This window comes from Micropterus salmoides, unplaced genomic scaffold, assembly GCF_014851395.1.
Source record: "Micropterus salmoides isolate LMB-PRFRI ecotype aquatic unplaced genomic scaffold, ASM1485139v1 Ms_hic_scaffold_3, whole genome shotgun sequence".
NCBI lineage: Eukaryota > Metazoa > Chordata > Actinopteri > Centrarchiformes > Centrarchidae > Micropterus > Micropterus salmoides.
In genome coordinates, this window is record NW_024042261.1 from 35471099 (window position 1) to 35493120 (window position 22022).

The 22022-nt window shown below is 39.7% G+C and overlaps 1 protein-coding gene across 2 annotated transcripts in view; it reads right to left on the reverse strand.

Annotated features, from left to right (window-relative positions):
- Positions 1-404: 404 nt before the first annotated feature.
- The window catches only part of actn4 (actinin, alpha 4), a 55860-nt gene continuing 34242 nt past the window's right edge, over positions 405-22022 (reverse strand). The window contains exons 4-22 of one of the 2 annotated variants that reach the window (XM_038693586.1): positions 21178-21264; positions 19977-20064; positions 18939-19017; positions 18608-18689; positions 14416-14501; positions 12956-13048; positions 12611-12736; positions 12324-12428; positions 11797-11944; positions 11264-11414; positions 11043-11151; positions 10367-10507; positions 9791-9973; positions 9485-9619; positions 8492-8671; positions 8005-8151; positions 6103-6183; positions 3568-3726; positions 405-2686 (exon numbers count right to left, since the gene is read on the reverse strand). In XM_038693586.1, the coding sequence (XP_038549514.1) occupies positions 2528-2686; positions 3568-3726; positions 6103-6183; positions 8005-8151; positions 8492-8671; positions 9485-9619; positions 9791-9973; positions 10367-10507; positions 11043-11151; positions 11264-11414; positions 11797-11944; positions 12324-12428; positions 12611-12736; positions 12956-13048; positions 14416-14501; positions 18608-18689; positions 18939-19017; positions 19977-20064; positions 21178-21264 (2339 nt within the window). In that variant the 3' untranslated portion in view covers positions 405-2527. Of the gene's footprint in view, positions 2687-3567; positions 3727-6102; positions 6184-8004; positions 8152-8491; positions 8672-9484; positions 9620-9790; positions 9974-10366; positions 10508-11042; positions 11152-11263; positions 11415-11796; positions 11945-12323; positions 12429-12610; positions 12737-12955; positions 13049-14415; positions 14502-17158; positions 17245-18607; positions 18690-18938; positions 19018-19976; positions 20065-21177; positions 21265-22022 lie in introns of both variants that reach the window. The other variant, XM_038693585.1, reaches the window with a different exon arrangement.

Sequence of the window (22022 nt, forward strand, 5' to 3'; positions counted from 1 at the left end):
GAAGGTACTGCCCATTTACGTTCCTCGTGCCTAAAACCAGTCCATAAAATCCGTAAGATCCAAACCAACTGCTCTTCTGTTCAGTGGTGCAACTCACCGGACATGAAACATCACAGGTTGGCTTCAGAGAGAATGAACTACTGAACTATGAACTACGTTTGAGCATAAAGCAAATGATCATAATTCACTATTTATACCAGAAGTCTTTATGTTAAAGTGTTGGACCGTGACTATGTATACGTTTCTTTATGAGCTTACAGATTAGCATTGTAGCATCAAACATCATCAAACTCAAGGGATTATTGTTTTTGTTTTTTTTTCTAGCCTATAGTCTCAATCATGTAGACCTTTCATTGACAGCAGATCTCAACACGCACACACACAAGACATCATAACAAGCAGAGGAATTTTGTAAGGAAACTTTTATGTGTGCTTTGTGAAACTCACTTATCATTAGAGACAGAAGGCGTTGCAGTTTCCAGTACAGCAGATAAGGTTTGATATTAAAGAGTACAAAAAAAGGAAAATCACAATTCCAGAGTTCATTTCTCTCCAATCTCTCAAGGGGGACAAAAAGAGAAAGGAAAAAAAAATAAAAAGAAACAAGCTTTTGGTCCTGGTCTTTTCTTCTCAGTTCCTTCCCCGTCTATCCCTCCCTCGACCTCCCCCTCCTCTCCCTCTAACAGCCAACAAACACTGGAGAAATCTGTTTTCCTCTGTTTAATTTAGACAGGGAACTTTCTCAGAAAGGGCCTGATTGATGCCCATAACTTTCCCCACAGTTCAGATATTAAACACATTATGATTGCATAGTTTTTTTTTGTTGTTGTTGTTTTTATTTATTTTACATAACAATATCTTTGTTTCAATATTTTTTTATTTGCACATGATGGAATGTTTACATGAAGACTCTTCCCCGATTTCCCCTCCCTCCTTCCTTGCAGTAAATTTTCTTTCCCTTTTCTTCAGAGACAATTGAGGGGATGGAGGGATGTGGGAGAGAAGGGGGAAGAAGTGGGAGAGTGAGGTAGGGAGAAAGTAAGATAGAGAGAGGGACAGGGCTGTAGCCACCAATAGGCACATTTATTTTATTTTTTATTTATTTTTACTTCCAACATTTTTCCAAAAGTCACAGGGGTATCTTTCCATCATAACCCTAAAAATCCAGGAAGTGCGAGAACCTTCATTCAGCCAATCAAATGCATCCATCACATGACGCGTATATATTTCTGTATGTGTGCGTGAGTCTGGTATATAAAACTGGACTAACTACTACAGTCTTATCTATCATATAAATGTATAGTTTTTGTATTTAAATAAGCACCTGATGCCCACCCCAGGAGAAGAATAGTTTCACAGAAGCAAATATTTGTGGATAACTATGGTGTTTGCCTGTCATGGGATTTATACAAGAGACAGGAGCCTCAACTTCATCTCTTCAAACAACTTTTTCCATTAGTATTTTCCATTGCTAAACGAAAAAAAAAAAGAAAAAAAAGATGCCTGGAAGGTCAAACCTATCCACTGGTGAAACTGCTCTCTCTGTGTCACCATCATTGGCTTTTACATTTGTGTGTTTTGCCATTTTATTTTTTTTAATAAATGTCACTCTACTTTGCCCTACTGGAAAGACTTGCGATCGATTATTTTCAACAACTGGGACTGTGTGTGTGTCATTCTTCGCACTGAAAAAATAAGTATGTACAGCGCTGAGCCCCGCCCTCCCACCCGCACCGACCACCATCCCCAACAGACCTCACCCCACCACCCACCTGCTCCAGAAAATAAACAAATAAAGAAATAAACAAAGACAGGAAGAGGAAAAGAGCTGAGGTTAGACACGTCACCTTATCCAGCAACATGGGAAATAATGGGTAATTAAGTCATTTTATCTCTGGTTGATCATACGCCCCCCCTCCCACCCCCTTACTCCTCAGCATATATATCTCTAGGATCTAATACACAAACCTCGCCAGTCGCCACGTCAAACCCCACACCGCCCTGCCCCCCGCCTTGCGCCCTGAACCCCCCTGGCAAGAAGAAAAAATTATAATAAAATAAACAAAAATTAGCATAAGTATCAGATTAGCTTGTGTCCCCCACCCCCCCCAAGACCTAACCCATGTCCTTCCCCTGTTTGACCCCACAAAGGCAGAGAGGGTGAAGCTAAGGACCCACACTACAGAGCAACTGTCCCCTTGTCCCACAGCTGCCCCCGGAAATGCCTGTTCATATAAACCTTTACGACAAATTGACCTTGATAACTCTCAACCTGTTTGTGACATAATGGAGATGGAAAACATTCGGCAGAGGCCAAACCTAACTACAGTTCAATCAACTCAGAGTCTTAAAAAGTTCTGATGATTTCTAAACCGGCACACGCAGGGGCACCTCACAACCACCACTCAAATTCTTCCAAATGCTCGATTTCCTGGCGTCTCCTCTGCACACAGAAAAACTCTCTACCTCCCTCCCCTCTTTCTCCTCTCCCTCCTTCATCTGTCCAGCCCTCCTCTTCCTCTCTCCTCTACAGGTCGCTCTCTCCATACAGGGCGGTGGAGAAGGACATGTAGTCGAGGGCTCCAGGGACGCCGTCGGGCCCTGTGTAGGGAGCCATGCGGGCGATGCAGTACTCCGCCTGGTCGGGGGGGAGCTCCCTTCTGAGCTCATCAGCTGTGATGAAGTTCTAAAAGAAACAGACATTTTTTTAAATTATTTATTCAAATTACTACTACTACTACTTTAAATTTATGTAGTGTTTTTCAAAATACTCAAAGACAGTTTACAGGGGGAAAGATGAAAGCATGCATTAAATACTTTTTGTAGTGGATATAAATAAGTTGCTGTGCCAACTCGTTCTCACTCCCAAGTAGTCACATATAGAGGCTTGGTCAAGAACTCTTGTCATTGCTTTTTAATGCATTATGTGTCAGGTTAATGTCAGTAAATCTAACCAAACCTTGTTGACCACCGGTTTTATTTTGAAAGTCTAACCAGACTGTGCATTTTTATTGTCGTTAACTAAGTCCAGAAATAACGCTAAAAAGGGGTACCCAGTGCGTTAAAAAGTGAAGGTGTGATGATCAATTGTCCATGTGACGACTTGGCATTGAGAAAGTGTTGCGACGCTGTACATGAGTTTAAAAAGTCGCTCAACTTGAGATCATGACTTTTAAATAATTCTGCCTTTCAAATATAAATTCCAAGGCATGGCCAAAATGCCCAAAAAACATAATCAAAAACTGGGTTGTATATGCCCTTTTGTTTTGCTTTTAAGAGCTGGTTGTCGTGAGAGTATTGCCTTTTATTTTCACTGTTTTGGAACTTTTCTGGTTCTGATATTCCATTATTGTTTTCTCTGTGGCATTGCAATTTCACAAAGGGGGACCAAATTATTAATTTGAGAATGAAACTAATGCAGAAAATGTGACTTTTAATATGAATCTAATTAAAAAACACCATAGAGAATTCTTTTACTTGTACATTAAAAATTGTGAAAATTAAATAATCGTTGACATCATTCTGCATGATAATACACATAATCACTGTATGCACAGAAACACTTACCTTATCAGCAGCCAGGATCTTGAAGGAGGCGATGACCTGGTCTGCTGTGTCCGTGTCAGTCGTTTCCCTGGACATGAAGTCAATGAAGGCCTGGAAGGTGACGGCGCCGCTGCCGTTGGGGTCCACTATGCCCATGATGCGATTAAACTCGCTGTCGCCCTGGCAACCGAGAAACAACAGGTTAACCCAGGAGAGACAGCACTTTGTGCTCCGACACGCAGACGCAGACAGACTGAGTGTGACATATAGTACTATAAAGTGTATAAAACATCAGGACCACCATGAATCAGGGTGATCAGGGTCCTAATATTTTATATTTCATACAGGCATATATATACATAACATGGTCACTGGTTAATATCAATGGGAAATGCAGACATGAGGGCACAGAGGACAATAAGTTTCAATGGTCTATATGAAAAATTACATTCAGACAGTAGCCTATCACTCACTAGGGCAGAAGTGCAGCAAGTGCAGAAGCGACACAGATGTGACAAAATAAGACAAACAGCAAGAGGATCAGGGCGAGAAAGCGGAGTGTCTGCAGGTGTCAAGTCAGATTTAAGATATTCCATGTACTCACACCAAAATGTCCTAAAAACTCAACATATGATCAAAGTGATGATTTTACTTTGGGGAATGTGAAAAGATTATGATCCGATTATAAAAATTAGGATTTGAGGGAATATGTTATCAAAGAATATGCAAACAATACTCAGAAACATTTTGGTTATTCAAAAAGTATAGCGCTTATCCAGCCATTATCATGAATGGGTACATTTCTAACTGGAAAATTAGGATGATGGGAGACAAAACCATACCATCTTTAACTGGATTCAGAACATGGTGTCAAAACTGTACCATATGCAGACTTTGAATTTAGCAAACTAAAATGAATTAGGATATTCTTGGACCTGCAGACACCCCGTGAGAGCGTCATGCCAGCAGCAGTACCAGGCTGTTTCCTGTAGAAATGAGTAGGGCCCGGAAATCATCTGAGACCATCTGTCCTGATCGCTTCTGTGAGGCGCCACAGCAAAGGCCGGAGGGAGTGTGAGTTGACAAGCGTGGAAGTCAGAGAGATACAAATGACAGAGAGGAAGAGGAGGGAGGAATGAAATGAAGAAAAGATAGCGATGGAAAAGAAAGGAGCGGAAGTGATGAACAGAAATACAGATGTATGAAATGTAGGGAAAGTGAGTAATGTTCGGGGAGGTGAAAACAAGATAAAAAGCACAAACAGTTAACAGCAAAAGTCTCGGAGAAAAGTAAAACCTGACAAGACAGACGAGGAGCGGGGTCTGTTCAAAGAGTGAGAGGGAGCCTGATCGAGCTGAAGCAGCACAAAGCAATAGAGACCCCCGGTGGACAAACAGGGACGCAACATCTCACTGCCCTCCATGCTGATGGACTGAACCATGTCTGAACCCGGAGATAATCAAGAGCCTCAGAGCAGGAGCGCTGACTGATCACTGGCCAGTTTTTATAACAAATGGCCTCACAATAGGAGTATTGAGTTTGTCAAAATATAATAGAAAACATGATCAATGAAGCAATCCATGATGTTATGTTAAAGAGTAATGGAAGCAGTGCGTGCAAGAAGGCATTCAGACATAATAAATTTCCTTGTGTTTTTGTTTTAAGTAAAGTAGATACTTCTTCAAGCAGTGAAAAAAAGATTAGGTATTTTGCCTTAGAATGTTTTAGCTGAAAATTAATAACACATTTTTATTTATATTCCAGCTGTTTTGTCTTTTCCTTTGTATGTTCTTATGCGAGATATGTTTTAAACACATTGAAAAATCCCATCCTGGCCCATTTCAAGGCCGTACAAGGTGAATTTAGAGAGTGTTTTACAAATCTTTAGAACATGTGTGAAAATTGGTAAAGATGTAGCCAAATACACCTACATGAAGAAAAGTTATGTTGTACTAGATAACAACATGAAGTAATTCTCTAACTGCAATTTTGCAGGTGATATGTTTAGGTTACATTCTTATGCAGTGAGTAAATTAATGAACAATAATTAATAATAATTTAATGAACAAAAAATATGTTATGGTATTTTTCTGTTAAATCAAATTATTAATTTACCATAAATTTTAGCTCTAATCTGCATTTTTGAAGATTAATGGTTAGTAAATTAATAATATCATTAATAATAATAATAATGATAATAACAATAATAACAACAACAGCTGTTAAATTTATAAATTCATCATTTTAGCACTAATCTGCAACTGACAAAAAAAAAACAGCGATTTTGATAACGGATTCATCATTTAAAGCTACTTTGTGTTAAAAATGCCTGACACCATGGCAGTGCAAACATTTTATAAAATCATCCATTTAAGAGATTAAACAATCAATGAAAACACTGATAGTTTAAAATCAATAATGAGAATAATCAATAGCTTTAGCCCTAATGAGATGGAACAGTTTGACGAGCTGGATGTGACTGGCAGTGACTGGCCCGCTCTCCTGCTCATAGGCCTAACAAACACCAACTGTTTCCCTCCGTCCTGAAACCCCTACCTGCTTGTCGTTCTCCACATCGTAGCCCAGACTGATCAAACAGGCCTTGAACTCCTCGGCCGCCAGGGCCCCACTGTGGTCCTGAGATTGGCCAAACACCCAGTGACAGAGCGCCATGTCATGAGGATGAACCAATCGCAACACAGGGATGGTAGTGGATGGTGACCATATGATCCACAGCATGCAAGGAGAAGATGAGGACATGGAGGATGGAGAGACAGACATTCATGGATGTTTAGACAATGTCATCACACACACACAACTCAACAGGCAGCCACGATGGATCCATGAACGCCCCACACGCTCAAACAATCGGTCACTTTTTTCGTCACATGCATGTGTGTGTTTGAGACAACAAGTTATTTATGGAAATGCATTAAAAAGTATTCACAGAAACACGAAGAGCTGCATTAAAAATGTATTCTGCAAACACTAACAGGCTTTCTGCTGAGAATAATAATCTAATAATCCAGTAGAATAATATGAATGTGTTACTGGGCAATGTTTAGCCTTTTAACATTGGCTCCACATGAATATTTCTAAGAACTGAAAATGTCAAGTATCAACTATCTCAGAACAAGTAATTAGGGAAGTAAGCATGTCAACTATTTAAACAGAATAATTATAAGTACTACTAGTAGCAACAGATTGTGTTGCGTTGTTTTGAACGTGTGGAAATTGTGATTTTGCGATATTCAAAGGTTTTAGTGTTGTAAAAGAGTGAGCACACACAGTTGGATGGTGAGTGACCATGGTGTCCTGAAATGTTTATGAACCACTACATGAGACAGTAGCATGAATCAGTGACACACAAAGTGACACATGCACTGTGGTGTGAGATGGTGAATGATGGTGGTGTCCTTCTCATCCTTAAGAGGTCCAAGAACTATAAATTATCAGGTTTGACAACGACCACAAAACATGACGAAACATTGTGCTTTTTACACCCAAGTAAGCACCAGTTCTGCTGACTGTAGCAGATGGATTATCTTCATGCTAAACTAGAACTACGATTTACAACTGCCATTAACATGAAATTAATATTCCTATCAGAGTCCGTCTGCATGACCAGGGGGAATTTCTCAACGCAAAAATGTGCACAAGGCAAAGAACAACCTAAAACAGATATACAATAAAATGTTCTGCATTCATTATAAATATTATTGTTACTCACTATTTGCCCTATCAGCCATAATAAAAGCCAGTCACCAAAAGAGCCAGGATCTGCTAATATTTATCTGCTAATATCCTGCACAACACCTGAGTGCAACTTCTTGTATGGAAACAATGACACGCACAGTGTTTGTTCCCAACATGTGCTCACCTGTGTAAAACATCAGAATGAATACTCACACGTTTGGCTCCTCTCTCACCCCCTTGTAAAGTCTAAACATTCAGTCAGTCACGTTAAAATGTTCAGACAGCTCCAGGAGGTCAAACTATTAAAATCAACTTTCAGGAAAATAAGACTTCTTGACTGAACTGAATTGTTTTACATAATACAACCACATAATATAAGTACCATTGACTACATGAACAAAACAAGTGTTTGTGTTGAGATCTAAAGGTGGTCTTTTCCTTCAAAACAAAAAGCCACCACTTCTGACTATAATACTATAACATAACATTCATAAAAAAGGACGGGATTCATTGCTACCCTTCTTGTATGTGTGGATATATTTGTTTTGTTGAGCTGAATTTTTATATCAACATATAATGAAAAGGTGCTCATCAGGTGTAACCAAGTTAAAACTATAGCAACAAAGAAAAAGACAGTTACACTTAGCTTCCAACCCAAGCACTGATTCTCCTTACAGCAACTTTAACACTGACGTAGGAAGTATAAAAAGTGAAAAACAGATGTAATAAATAAGCCGTGACCCCATAGCTCGGGCCCCTGACCTTGTCAAAGTGGTTGAAGGAGGCGCGGTACTCATAGAGCTGCTCCTGGCTGATGCCCTTGGCGTCACGCGTCAGGATCTGGTTCTCGACCTCGTTGATGGTTCTGGCGATGGTGGTGAGCAGCTGCTCCCAACCCACACGGAGGTGCTGCAGGGAGGGAGGGGGGAGAGGAAGCATTAACACTCCATTTGCACATCGACAACCTGTGGAAATTATCTTGACAGAAGAATTAATTGCTAGGTGTCCTAGATGGAGTCCCTAGAACCAAAAACAAAATAACAGCTGCAGTGTGCAGAAGTGTTCTACTCTCTTTCTGAACTTTAGTGGACTTGCAAATTTTGATTTTGGGCAGTGGAACAGACAAAAAGCTTTAATGGGCTTATTAGCGCCTTTTTTTAAAAAAAGGCATAGAAACACCATGTATGAGCAAGACTGTGATGATTGAACTGATTAAATCTTGAAGATTTCAGATGTTTGTGTGTTTTACCTCCATTGTGTAGGAGGTGTATTTGTTGTCAAAGATGAGGGCCTCCTGGATGTGCTGGTGGTATCCCTCCAGCGTGTTAATTTCAGGCATGTAAGACATGATGGTCTTCTGGTACTCCTTCAGGTTGGTCAGCTGGTCCTCCAGAGTGCCGTTCATTTCAATAGATATCCTGCCAATTTCCTGCCAACATGACACGGTATTTACTATCCTGTTAAACCTCCAAATGTACAGTTTATATATTTCAGAAACAACATCCACCATCACTTGCAGCACAGTGCGAAATTTTTCTGAGACACTAAGGCAAGAGTTCACGCGACAGACTCCATCCAGCACTGGAATGAACAAATATTCAACCCTTTCTTGTGTCATCGTGTGTGTAAGACCTCACTCTGTGACTTTAGTGAAGCTAGATGCATTTTCTACTTCACTTGAACATAAAACAATATCAGTGACCACATTGTGTTGATGAGTATGTCACTATAACAAGTGACAAGCGGCAGCAACTCAGTTTAAAAAATATTTCACATGCAGCAGAGGATGCTTGAAAACAAAACACTTAATGTTTGCTCTAAGGCTGTTTGTCCGACTGTGGTCTGAAAAAAAATTTGTGAGGCTCCTGTGCTGTAGGTACACAAAGTATGTGTGCTCCGTCCTCTTGGTCTTCTTGAGTTGTCATTAATAGTAGCGAGTGAAGCAGTGTGCGTGCAGCATGACAAGGACTCAATCCTAAAACTAGTGATCATGATTAAACCTAGCAAGTAAATAAAGACTATGAATAAACAAAAGAAAAACGAATTCACCTATCTGAAAACTTTGAAGCACACTTCCATTCCAAAACTGTAAGCACGATAATGAACAGTAACAAAGCTCCTAACCCTTCTGACTCTTTGCTCTATGAGCTCACTGGTTTACAATGTTGGCCTGCAAACTGTGACAACTAAACAGCTGTGCAAAGATGAAGCGCTTCAACACAATGGTGAGCTAATTCATTACCTCCATTTTGGCCTGTATATAGGCGCCGACAGCGTTGGCCTGAGTGGCAAACGTAGCTCTCAGAGTGTCATTGGAGTTCTGCTTGTTGAGCTCATCCTGCAGGGCGTTGTCACGCAGTGGCACCATGTTCATAGCCTGCAAAAACACACACACACACAATTAGAAATAGAAAGCTCCTCTAGCTGCACCTACACACAAAGAAACAGAGAGAACTACACTACATGATTTCTAGTCCATCAAGGACACAAAGGGGGAAATAACTTGGAACAAAAAAACAATTCAGAGACAGCACAGGCTGCAGCCTACCTTTTCCCATTTGCGATCGATGCTCTCAGGTGTGATGGTGGTGTAGGGGTTTGCTCCACTCAGCTTGATGCCGTTGCTCTGGGCGATCTTCTGCACCTCAGCCTGGATGGACTGGATGGCCTCCCGCTCCTTGTTGGCCTCTGCCAGGGTGGACTTGAACTGCTCATGGGCTGTGATCAGACCCTGAGTACAGAAAAAACATGTTTGTTTTAACCTTCAAATGACAGCAACTAATAAAAGCCAATGTTATGTCAGATAGTTTAATACTGTATGCCTGGTTTGTACAAATGGGTGCTACACATTGCTGGTGGTTAAGAGTAGTTTCACCCGCTTCACTCTGAAGCGCTTTGAGTGTCTAAGATGAAGCGCTATAGAAATGTAATCCATCCACCATTATTATCATATACACATTTGCTTCAGTGGCCACAGAGCTCCCAGTTCCGTATACTTTCTTGATAATTTCTTTTGTAAAGAGTTTTTGGTGTCTTTCTGGAATATTTTAGCCTGTATTTATTTTTATGATTAGTTTCATGTGTTGCACCCATCTAGCCCACACTCTGTCCAGTTTCCAGCTACCTGGATCTCCTCAATATTGTGGACGATAAACATGTCCTGCAGGTCCTCCATGGCTCCCTCCATCCAGTTGTTGAAGGGCGCCGCTCTTTTGGCGTACTCCAGGTAAAGCTCATCTATCGACTCCAGCTGCTTCTCTGTCCTCTGTTGGAAAGAAAACAGAGAGAAGAGGGGTTTAATAAAAATAACTATAAAATTAATGACAAGAAGAATATGTGTGGGTGTTCACACTCACACCTGCTCTAGGACAGAGCACATACTTTTTTACGTTTTTACACATTTCATTTTTATATTTAAAACAAAAAGTACTAGCTTAAACACATGCGTCTGTATAATTGTGGTGGTTTAAAATTATGATCAGGACCTACCTGATTTGAGTAGCATTATCATTTTCATATAGCTCTATTGCACCTGTCTTTATGTTCAGTGGATTAAGCATTTCATATTTTAGTGAGACAGCTGGTTAGTAAAAAAGACCCAAATATTTAATGCCATTAAAAATACTAAAGGTGAATGGTATGTTGCAAACCGGTTAGGTTTCAGAAGGCAATATCAATGAGAACTATGCACTTTTGGGACAATCAGTACAATGTGAAAACCTTAACTGCATCAGTGAGAAAAGCATCAGTTTCCAATGATCATTATTTTATCAACATCTCATCAGAGACCCCAGTCGTACCTCCAGTGACTCTTTGCGGCGCTGGGTGAGGGCTCCCAGGCTGTCCCACTGATCACAGATCGTCTGACAACGAGCGTTGACGCTGGCAGAGTCGTAGTAGTCCAGCTCGCTGGAAAACACGCAGAAGAAAAGATGGCAGAGTTTATAGCACACATTCAGGGAAAAAAGGTTTGTCTCTATAGAGTACTTCTTATGAGCTCATGCTTTTTGTCTTTTTTTACTTGAGTTCCTGTGCAATTGCAGCGATCTGCTCCACTCTGTCCTGATGGGCTGCCAGGTCGCTCTCAAAGGCCTCATGTTTCCGTAGCAATGCCTTGACCTCTGACAGGGTGGAAGTCTCGTAGTCTTTCTGGGTCAGCATGGCCTCCTTACCTGCATACATGAAAAATTTGTTAATTCACTTAACCTTCAATCAGATTTAACATGACTGTCTCACTACGATTTTAAGTCTCTTAAAATGCTGTAGAGAAGCTGAATACACCAATATACAAATTTGTGCTTTGAGTGTATGAGCATTTTGGCCAATGTTTCATGACACGGGAAAGACTGACGAAATAATAAAATCGATGTTATGTTCTGTAATTTTCTATTTGATTTATTAACTTCACTTTAACAACAAGCACAGTTGGATGAAGATTTGAAGAATTGTTCATGCAGTGTGAATAGGAGTGAGAGTGTGTGTGTGTGTGTGTGTGTGTGTGTGTGTGTGTGTGTGTGTGTGTGTGTGTGTGTGTGTGTTAAAACATTTACACACCATCAGTCCAGGATTCATGGATGGCAGCCTTCTGGTGGAACTTCTCCGCCAAGTGTTCCAGTCTCTCCAGACGTCTGATCTCGCTGAGGATCCACTCCTCATAGCCCTTTTCTGCTCCTTCCAGAGTGTGCCATGCTCCATTGATATCCTGAGACCAAACAGCAGGATTACTGATATGAATCCTTCACTGCAGAGTGCATTATGGCACCCGTTTCTTGTGTAATGTGCCTGTGTAATTGGAGAGAAGCTAAACCCGCAGGAATCACAAACAACTGAAAACTGGGAACCATGTGTCCATTTTGTGATTGAGGCTGATAAAAAAGTTAAATGTTACATACAAATATTTTTAATGCAGTTTTAAGACTCTAGAATATTCACATTTATTTGGAATATGATTTTTTCCCAAGCATAGATTGTCTGCAGTCTGTAACAAATATCAACACATTCCAATGACTTCAGATATAGACTTTTTCACTGGAAATACACACATATGTATGTAGCAGTATGAATTATGTCTGCATACTTACAGACACCATGCGTCCCTCTGATGGCATGAATGCAGGTCTGTTGCTGAGTCTCAGTTTAGTCTGGAGAGTGTTGAAGCTGATCTCCAGCTGACATTTCTCTTGGACCTACAGACAGGAAGGAAAGTTGGCTCACAGTGTCAGTCAACAGATTCAGCAGAGGAAACAAAAATCTCTAACGTCTTAAAATTACGATAAAAACAGGAAGTAAACTCCAGTGAGTCAAAATTTTAATACTATTCTTACATATTGCCCTGCATATTTTTGGGAATAAATAATCTAATCTAAACCTTGGGTGGTTTGTGGACACAGCGGTAGTCTCTGAAGTCCTCTTGTTTGGCCTGCATGTCATTTACAGTCTTCTCTTGGGTTCGGTTCTCCAGCCAGGGGATGGTGCGACGGATCCACTCCAGCAGCTGGAGGCAGAGAGGAAGACAAGGAGAAAACAAAAACAATCAGGTTGTCATCCATGGGAAACCCAGAACAAGGCTCTGACACTTTAAGGATAAAAAAATTATTCCAGAAAGTCTAATTTGATCATGCAAGGTCTTGTAAATGAACACCAAGGACCTAAAATGAGGTCTAAACAGTCCAGGTGTAAACATGCTGAAAGGTTTTACATGTTTTGTACTCACCTCGCTGGCCAGCTTCTCATAGTCCTCCATCATTTGCTCATTCTCCTGGTTGACAGCCAGCACTTTGCAGATACGATTTGCAGCTGTCTCAGCCTATCAGGAAACAGAGTGATGAGTAGCGCCCGCAGTAATTGGTTAAAACACTGTGTCATCAAGTCCACTCGCTGTGCCCAAAGCTTAGTGACAGTATTTGCTGCAGTTGCATATTTAAAAACAGGATGCTGCACATGTAAGTCACTAAAACAAACAAGTGACTATTGTCTACTTTTGTCTAATGTTGCCATTATTAGTACCTTAACCTGGTCTTTTATTACCAGTTTTATAATAATAAAAAGGTTTTGCACTCCAAATATGTGCGAACACACTCCACACACAGGCAGAAAATAGGAATAAATCTAAATGTCAGGCACACATTATTAGCAAAAGTGCAAAAAGTAAAAAACTCAAATCAATATTAAGTCAAATGAGAGCTGCATTTGAATAAAACATGCTTCATCTGTATATGGTTAGTTCAATGTGCCAAATAAAATCAATCAGTGTGTTTTAAAGCTCCATGCGTCTCCCATCACAACTTAGGAGTGAATCCATACTAGTTACAGGTTCATGTTGCGCTGTAGTCCACATCAGTAGGTCTGCTTAGGACATTACACTACTGTACCACTGGAATTACAAAAACAGTACACAGACTGAAAGTTGATTAAAGTTGTTATATTCTGTACAACACATTTCCTATTTCTATTTGTTCTACCACAAATGGCTAAGATGCTTTATTTTTTGAGTTTAAATATTTAAACTAATACGTTCCACATGAATATATAAATCATATCATATAATAAAACAAGCAGACAGTTAAGAAGTGTTAATAGCTCAAGAGAAACTGAAGAGACATAAACCAGTGTTTCCCACAGTAATAAACCCAAACAGGTCGGGTTTCCCAAACCCACATCAGTAGAAGGATCTAACACCAAGTAGAAAGGATCACAGTACTAGCATGAGTTTGGGAATTTAAGTTCAGACCATAAAGTAAGTCACTTTTGAGGAAACACAGTCAATGTCCAAAGCACTGAAACAGAAGCATCAGAAAGCGTTTGTTACTGTTGTGTTTTCCCAGAGTTCTCATCATGGTCCTAATCTGTAAACATTTCCTGACTTTTACCTAAGTTTTCAAAACTATGTCAAAGCGCATCTTAAACAATCCTCTTGAGTTGTACTCAACGAGAAATAAAAAACAGCTTAAAACCTCGATCTAATAAATACACTGCCTTATATTCCTGTGATTTGAACCATTTTCTTATCTGATATCTGAGTTGATATTTACTATATTCCCCAGAAAAATGACCAGTGTCTTTAACTGTCTGGAATAAACCTTTAAGACTTTATATAATGACTGATGGAAACTCTGGTGGATTTATTTTGCTGCAGTGAGGTGTTAATGTGAGTCTGGAGCGTGAAGAGCTCACCTTCTGTGCGCCAGAGAAGGCGTGATAGAAGCAGGATACATAGGTCATTATGGCCTTCTCATCCGGCCTCAGCGTACCCACGATGTCTACGCATCACCCAGCACCCAGCAGGATAGAGAGAGGTTGACAAAGAAAGGTAAACAGAGAGAGAGGCAGAGTGAAGCCAAAGCTACCCAAAGCTACATGGTCCTTGCTCCCTACAGGATGCGAGAGCAAGGGGAGTTGGGTGGGGGGATTGTGGCTCCCTCTTTAGGTCCACAGCTTCAAGTTCCTCCAATAACCATCACCACAACCCACCACCACCCGTCAGGTGGGATGTCTGGCGGGACGAAGAGGAGGAGGACAAGTGTCCTCTTGGAGAGAGTTGAGGGACACTGGAGCCTCAAGTTCATGGTTGGGGCACAAACACACACAGACTGTAAAATTAAGCCTCATTGAGTCCGTGTCAGGGCAAATTCACTCAAAGTCTGAAGGAGGTCATTCTTTTAGTTTGGTTCATTTAGCAGGTGAGAATGACGTCATTACAAATCAGACAGCACGAAGTAACTGCACTGAGGTCTGAAATTACACGTCTTTCTCTCCGGAGAACTGCAAGGCAGTTTGTTAGGAGAGAAAACATACTATGAAACAACTGGTAGTGTCCCAAAAATAAAAGGTTTAATTAGTACGAAAACAACCTTTCAACTTATTAGTGAATTTACAAAAAAAAAAATTAAAACTATTTTTGTAATTTAATCTAAATGAATGGCAAAAATGACAAAAATATCATGGCTCCAGCTTCTCAAACATGAGATTAACCTGCAAACTGCCTGAATGACACATTCAGCTGACTCCTCGTGTTCTTTAACAGACTTACACTTTTCTTTTTTTTTTTACACTTCTATTTCACTGCACTTGGAAGAATACTTGGACACACAGCTTCAGCGTCTCAGTGCAGATCTCATGCTAATTTAATAGTTATCATTCTCAAATGAAAAGTAAACAAAACTCTGAAAAAATGCTTGACCATATTGATGTGTGTGATGTAGATAAATAAAGTACAATGCCGGCAAAAGCAGTAAGTCTGGAGATATTAGAGTTTGATAAAAAAAAAAATACCAAATGTCTCTCTAGTTCCTGATGACATGTAAATAATTCAAGGGCTAGAAGGAGAAGAAGCTGCACAACTAGTTTATATACACACACACACACACACACACACACACACACACACACGTGCCCAGATGTGTCCATTTCTCACACAAATCATAAACAACACAAATACACATGCGCACACACAACCCTCTCTTGAGACTGCAGAGGCACACAAACAAGTTTTGAACGGGCCACAAAAATTAATTAGAGGAAGAGGAGCAAAACAAGAGAGTCATAAACTGGCTTCCTGTTAAACAGCACAGGGACAGCAGAGGGGTGAAGAGCAGGGAGGGAAAGGAGGAGGAGGAGAATGAGAGAGGGAAGGAGAGAAACAAGACATAGGATGGTAGAAAAAAAAAAATAGGAGGAGCAGACAAAAGAATAACAGAAGAAGACTCACAGAATCAGTTCCGGGGTGAAAGCTGAACCTTCAACTTGTTGAGACTTTTGTTTTCATTCTAAAGATGCTGCTCTCCAGAAAGGTATTACAAACTTTACATTTTTTATTTGCACTGCTGCAGCTACAATTTTTGTCGTGACACTTATTTGACTTGATTATGAGTAATTTGAATTATTTTGTTGCAATTCGTCAAAACTCTGCTGTGATTGAACTAAAGGGATTTTTCTTTTTTACACAGTCACACAAATTTTTTCCATGTGCATTTTGAAGGTAGGTTGAACAAGGAGATCTTTGAATGTGCAGCACTGTACCTTTAATTCTTGTGAATTACTGAATAACCTAATCCTAACAAAAACAGGATACTGCATATGTTGGAACTACTTTTTGTTAAAGGGTAATTTTTGTATTTTTAAACCTCTACATATTTTTTCGGGTTTAAATAACTAATAGGTACAAAACGTTTTGGACTAGGTCCAAGAGATCGCCTCAGCCAGCCACGAAACGAGCTGCACTGCATGCAGCATAATTCTTGGAGGCAATTACGCCCATTAAAAGTAAGTCATGGCTCAAATATTTAGTTTCTGACAAAGTTATGTAAAGCACAGAGGTCGACCTTTTTGTTAAAGAGTGGGATCTTTTTTGTTTAACCGGTGTGGCTCAAGGAGAAGTTTCGCTCTAAAATCTTTAGAGTCGTGAGTTTTGCAGGAAGACAACTGTGGAAACGTGAGTCAGTAGTCATCTTACTCTGTAACACAACCACAACCTCTGAACACTGTAGCTCATGTTACAAACACTGCATTCACCTGAACTGTATAGCAATTCTGCAAACGTCTGACTGCTGAAAACACAGATGTCTCATAAATCAATCATCAACATCTCTACTTACATTTTTTATGAATTACCTAATTGTTTTAAAAAAGCTTTACCAACAGGCTCAGCTGCAGACTTCTGCAGTCTACTCATTTCAAAAACAATACATCAGTATACCATAGAAGACAGAACATTTACTGCTTTCACCAGCACTGTCAAACTCCCACTACATGTGTGTATATATATTTATTTGTGTGTGTTTGTGTCCCAACAAATCCAGTGTCCTAATGAAGCCCAGGGCTTAGCGGCGCTGTCGAGAAGAGTGAGGCCATGCTGGACAGCAAGCAGCACCTTGTTAGTAACAGGGGGTTAAAGGTCAAGGTCAGGGTCAAAGGGTACCTTCTGTGCTCCAGAGAAGGCATGGTAGAAACTGGACACATAAGTCATTATGGCTTTCTCATCTGGACGAGCAGTGTTCACAATGTCTACAAGGGGGGGGGGAAGACCGTGGTTATGAAGACACACACATACAGGCAAGACATAGGACATGTGATTATACACAACAAGACACACATGTAGGGACACACACACATACACATATTAAACGGGCTAGCAAACAAGGACACACATTTAACAAGCTGCTGTAGCCATTAACAGCCAGACAGGATGTTTAAAACAGAACAAATACAGTACAAATAGGATGGACAGAGAATTAACATTACTGTACATAAAAGGAGCAGACCCATATATCAGCTTACTAAAAACAACTGAAAGTGATCCAAGCTAAGTAAAAGTTCAAATTAAATTTGATTTTTTGTGTGTATATCCTTATTTTCATTCTTTGGAAAGCTAAATATCTAAACATCCGTACTAAATATCAGCATCAGCCTCAGTGCTCATATTGGTCTATCCTTCTACATACAGATGAATACATTCAGACAGTTACATCTGTTTTACAATCCGAAGCATTAGGGGAGACCGAGGAGAAGGAACAATGAAACGAAGGGATGGGAAAGAGGCTCCATCGATCTGGAAGATGACAGCCTGTCACATCTGCTGTAACGGCTTATATAACAACAGGTACGACAGTCGAATTTCGTGGATCAGTGGCCACATTCACATGCACATCAACACTGAGGCTGTAATGGAAACAAGTCGATAATTAAATCCAGTCAGGACAAGCCATACTGTGATATTACTGTGAGAGTGCTCGTGGTCAAAGTACAGCTACAGTCACAATATTACTGGCTTTTTATAGACATCAGAATATATTTACATCTTTGCTGCAAAGAGGATTTAGGTCAGCTTGATTTTGTGTGTGGTTCATCTCAGTCATCTCCTTTTAGAGTTAAGTAGGGTTGCAGTTTAAGTGCACTGCAACACACTGATTTAATTAGGCTTTTTGATTGGTCTGAAAATGTCAACAGTCACATTTTAGGTGATTTTCAGGAGATGTTAAGAACGGTGGATTTATCAGAACACCTGTTTTACAGTTTGTCTACACCAGAAATCATCGGGACCTGTGGACAACACAAAACTGTGAAACAATGTGAACGCTACAGCTGAATCACAGCTGTCACATTGTTTTGAAAAACAGTACGAGAACTTAACAAATGTAAATGAGTGTAATATAGAGGTTCTAAAATGACCAAATAACTCAAGCAGCTTAATCAGACTAATGGCCAGTTCCATTACAGGCAACAGTCACCCTGTTGTGTGCATGTAAACACAGCCAGCTATTGAAAACATACAGATTATAGTACAGTTGATTACAGTAGATACACAATTTAATAACAACACAATATCATTTACAAACACGGCTGTTTAACAGTAAAAGTTTAGGCCTACCTTCTGCGTCCAACATCTTGGGGATGTCCAGGTGCTTCTCAGCCACCTCAAAGGCGTTGTTCAGGTTGGTCACTGGGTCATCCTAAACAACCAATCACAGTGTCAGAAAACAACTAGATAATTAGGATAAGTTTAGATTTAACTCTATCTTTTTATTAGTAACAAGTTCTATGCTTTTTAATTAATAGTGATTTGAAACTCAAGTTTGTGTCAAAAAGTACGATGACTTTATAACATTAGGATTTGGACTGGGATTGAACAGAAAATGGGAAATGGATTGTTTAAGTCTAGCAGTAGTGTTTGTCGAGTAAGTTTGTGTGAATCTGTCTACCTTTCTGAGGCTGTCGTAATCAATGAGATCCGGTCTGTGTCTGTGGATCAGAGCGTTGAAAGCGAGACCGTCCTTCCAGCTGTTAGAGAGAACAGATGAGTTGAGCATAAGGCAAAGGGGGCCTGCAACATGACACTCATACATTTTGGCTGTGATTTGTAAGTTTGTCTGTTCCACCGCCAGCTACCATTCACAAAGCCTGTTCTGATCTACAAGAGTGCAGCTGGGTTTTCACCTTCGCATTGCCTGCTGCATGTAACTTGTACTCTGTATGTGCTGTAAAAACTACATCTCCACAGGTAGTAACTGTAGATATACACTTTAAGAGCCTCTGAAACCTTCCCTTCACGTATTTTCTTCTTTTTTCATTTCCAAATACTCTCTACATTTCATATTTTTGTATTTTTGAACAGTGTGACTGCTTCACAGAGCAGTGAAACATGTTCTAGTTTCCCCAACAGGGGGCGACCTTTCTACACAATTGCAGTAGCAAGTTTCAGGAATATTTTATATTCATAGACGGCACTGTCCTTATATTCAGCATTAAACAGTGTAAGCTAAAGGTGACTCCTGTATCTATCGTTACATTATCAATACATACAAACTCCTAAACATATTTACTCATACACCACAACGTATGGTCACACTGCAATTGTGAGTATGTGTTAATAATTAAAATTTTAGTTTATGTTTTTTTAATAGATCACAATTTCAGTATGTTTTTAAAATGGAATATTAGCCAGCAATGAAATCAAGCAGGTTCCTTGCAGACTGCAGCAAACCATACACACTTTTTTATCAGGGTTTCACTGGAGAGTTTTACTGTCCCACGAGAACCTAAAAGCTCTTTTAGAGGATTTTCCAACCTCAAGATCAAAAATTACATTTTGATGGAAATGCTGCATATCTATAACCTACTGAGAACTTTTTTCAAATATATTGACTGTCAACAGCTTTCATCCAAGAATAAAAAGTATGACCCTTAAAAACTGAGATCAATCCAACCTTAAAGTGCGTGTGTTGTGTGTTGTGTGTTACCTAATGTGGAAGTTCTGCACATTGACATTCTTGTAGGGAGCGGTCTTCCTCTGGCACCACAAGAGAAGACCCTCCTTCGCAGAGGTCTCTGCAGTTTAGAAAAAGATAGAAAGGGGTGGAGGTAGACAAGAAACAGTGGAGAAGAGAGGAGCAGCAGGAGCAAAATGGAGAAACAGAGGTCTGCTTTAGTCTTAACACAGTGAAGAAATTGCTCTTCTTTACATTAGCTGAAGTACTTGAATCGTTATATTCCCTTAGTTGTGCACAAGCAGAGAGAAAAAGAGTGCAGTGCCTGTGCTAAATATAAACGGCGTCAGTACTCAGTGGACTGAAAATGCAAGGACGTTTTTGTTTACTGCATGTGTCTGAACAAAAAAATATCAGTCACCATTATGGAGAATCAAATAGAACTCAATATTCCTTTTAGTGGCCCACACCCACCAGAGTTAATTCAACACAAATGGATTTAATTAGCCGCCGCAGAGTCATTACAGCTCTAACTGAGGAATAAGGATGCTCCAGTCAACATATATTAAGCAACATATACGCAAAAATAAAAACAACATTCTACAAACTAGAGGTGAAGTTTGGGATTTATGACCATTATGATAAATTTCCAGAACACTGTTTAGTGATTAGTTGATTAATCAATTGGTTGAATGAGGATTTGTTGCTGTTCTTATGTATATCAGTGTTAATTGAGTGTCTTTGGGTTTTGAACTGTTGGTCAAGGAAGACAGTGAATTTGAAATTGTCACCAAGACTAAATGACAGAAAATTCAATAAAAGTTCAAATTATTTTGCAGCCATTTTAATTGTAGGTAATAATAATTAATAACAATAGCAACAGTCAGTATGATGGTGTTCCGAGTACTGAGTAGTTTCACCTCATTGTCAGTCTGAGTCTGAAAAGTCATGTAGGTCAGAGCTGTTTTATCTTGGCCCATCAGTACTCAGCCCGTGTGTGTGTGCTTTTATGTCTAGCCTGGTTACTTCCACTCTAGTTCCCACAATGCACCATCAACTTCCATGTGTGTGTGTGTAAACACCAAAGATTCCTGCAGGTCTTGGTCTGCTAATTACTCCTGAAAACCTGGCTGGAAGTCGAGCTGTCGCAGAGCCCTTCAGCGAGGCACTTCTCTGCCAGGCTGCGGCTAATTTTTGAATGTGTTTATGCAAATTAAACCAGAGGAAGTTGTACCTTCTACAGAGATGTCCTGAATAGCGAAGCGGAGGATGATGGTCCAGATCATTCCCAGGGTCATCTTGGCGTTTCCATCAACGATTTCTGTTAAAAAAATAAATACATTTAAAAAAAAAAAAAAAGTCACTTCTATGTATGGCCACTTTTTTTGCATCTTGATTCACTCTGGAACATAAATCTTGCCTCTCACTACTGTTTTTATATTTTTACATCTGCTCTTTCATCTAATAATGCCAACACACCCACACACAATTGCACATAATGTTTCACAGCTGCCAAATCTCCAGTTTTTCCTTTTATGTGTGATACATTAACAACAATTTCTTTAATAAAACAAATTCGATCCTGGTGCTTGCAAGACAATTGTATAATAATAATTATATTGTGCATGAGACACCTTTTGGTATTTAATTATTTGAAATGGGCAAATTACTTTCCAGTCAACAAATTAATGTATTATAAGGACTGACTTTTTACCTTGTGAAGGTGTGTGTAGTGAAAACAGTACTTAAGTGTTTTGGTTTTGTGCTTTTGTCTCTAAGTAGCAGAACTTCATCTAATGGCATGAACAAATTCATAAAGCACAATGAGAATATTTACAGCCTGGCACACTGAAACTTTGACTATCATTATCTCAGTTTTCTCACCCCGATACACAGATATTTATATATAAACACACAAACAAACACAAAACAGGACAGGCATGTGCCTTGATATGTTAGTGAAAAGGCATGTGGGTCAGATTGCTTTCATACTTTCAGTTCACACTCTCACTGGCACCAGTCAACTTCGCTTTCATTCTATCAAAAATTCTTCACATTTTATTTGATATCCGTCTTTGA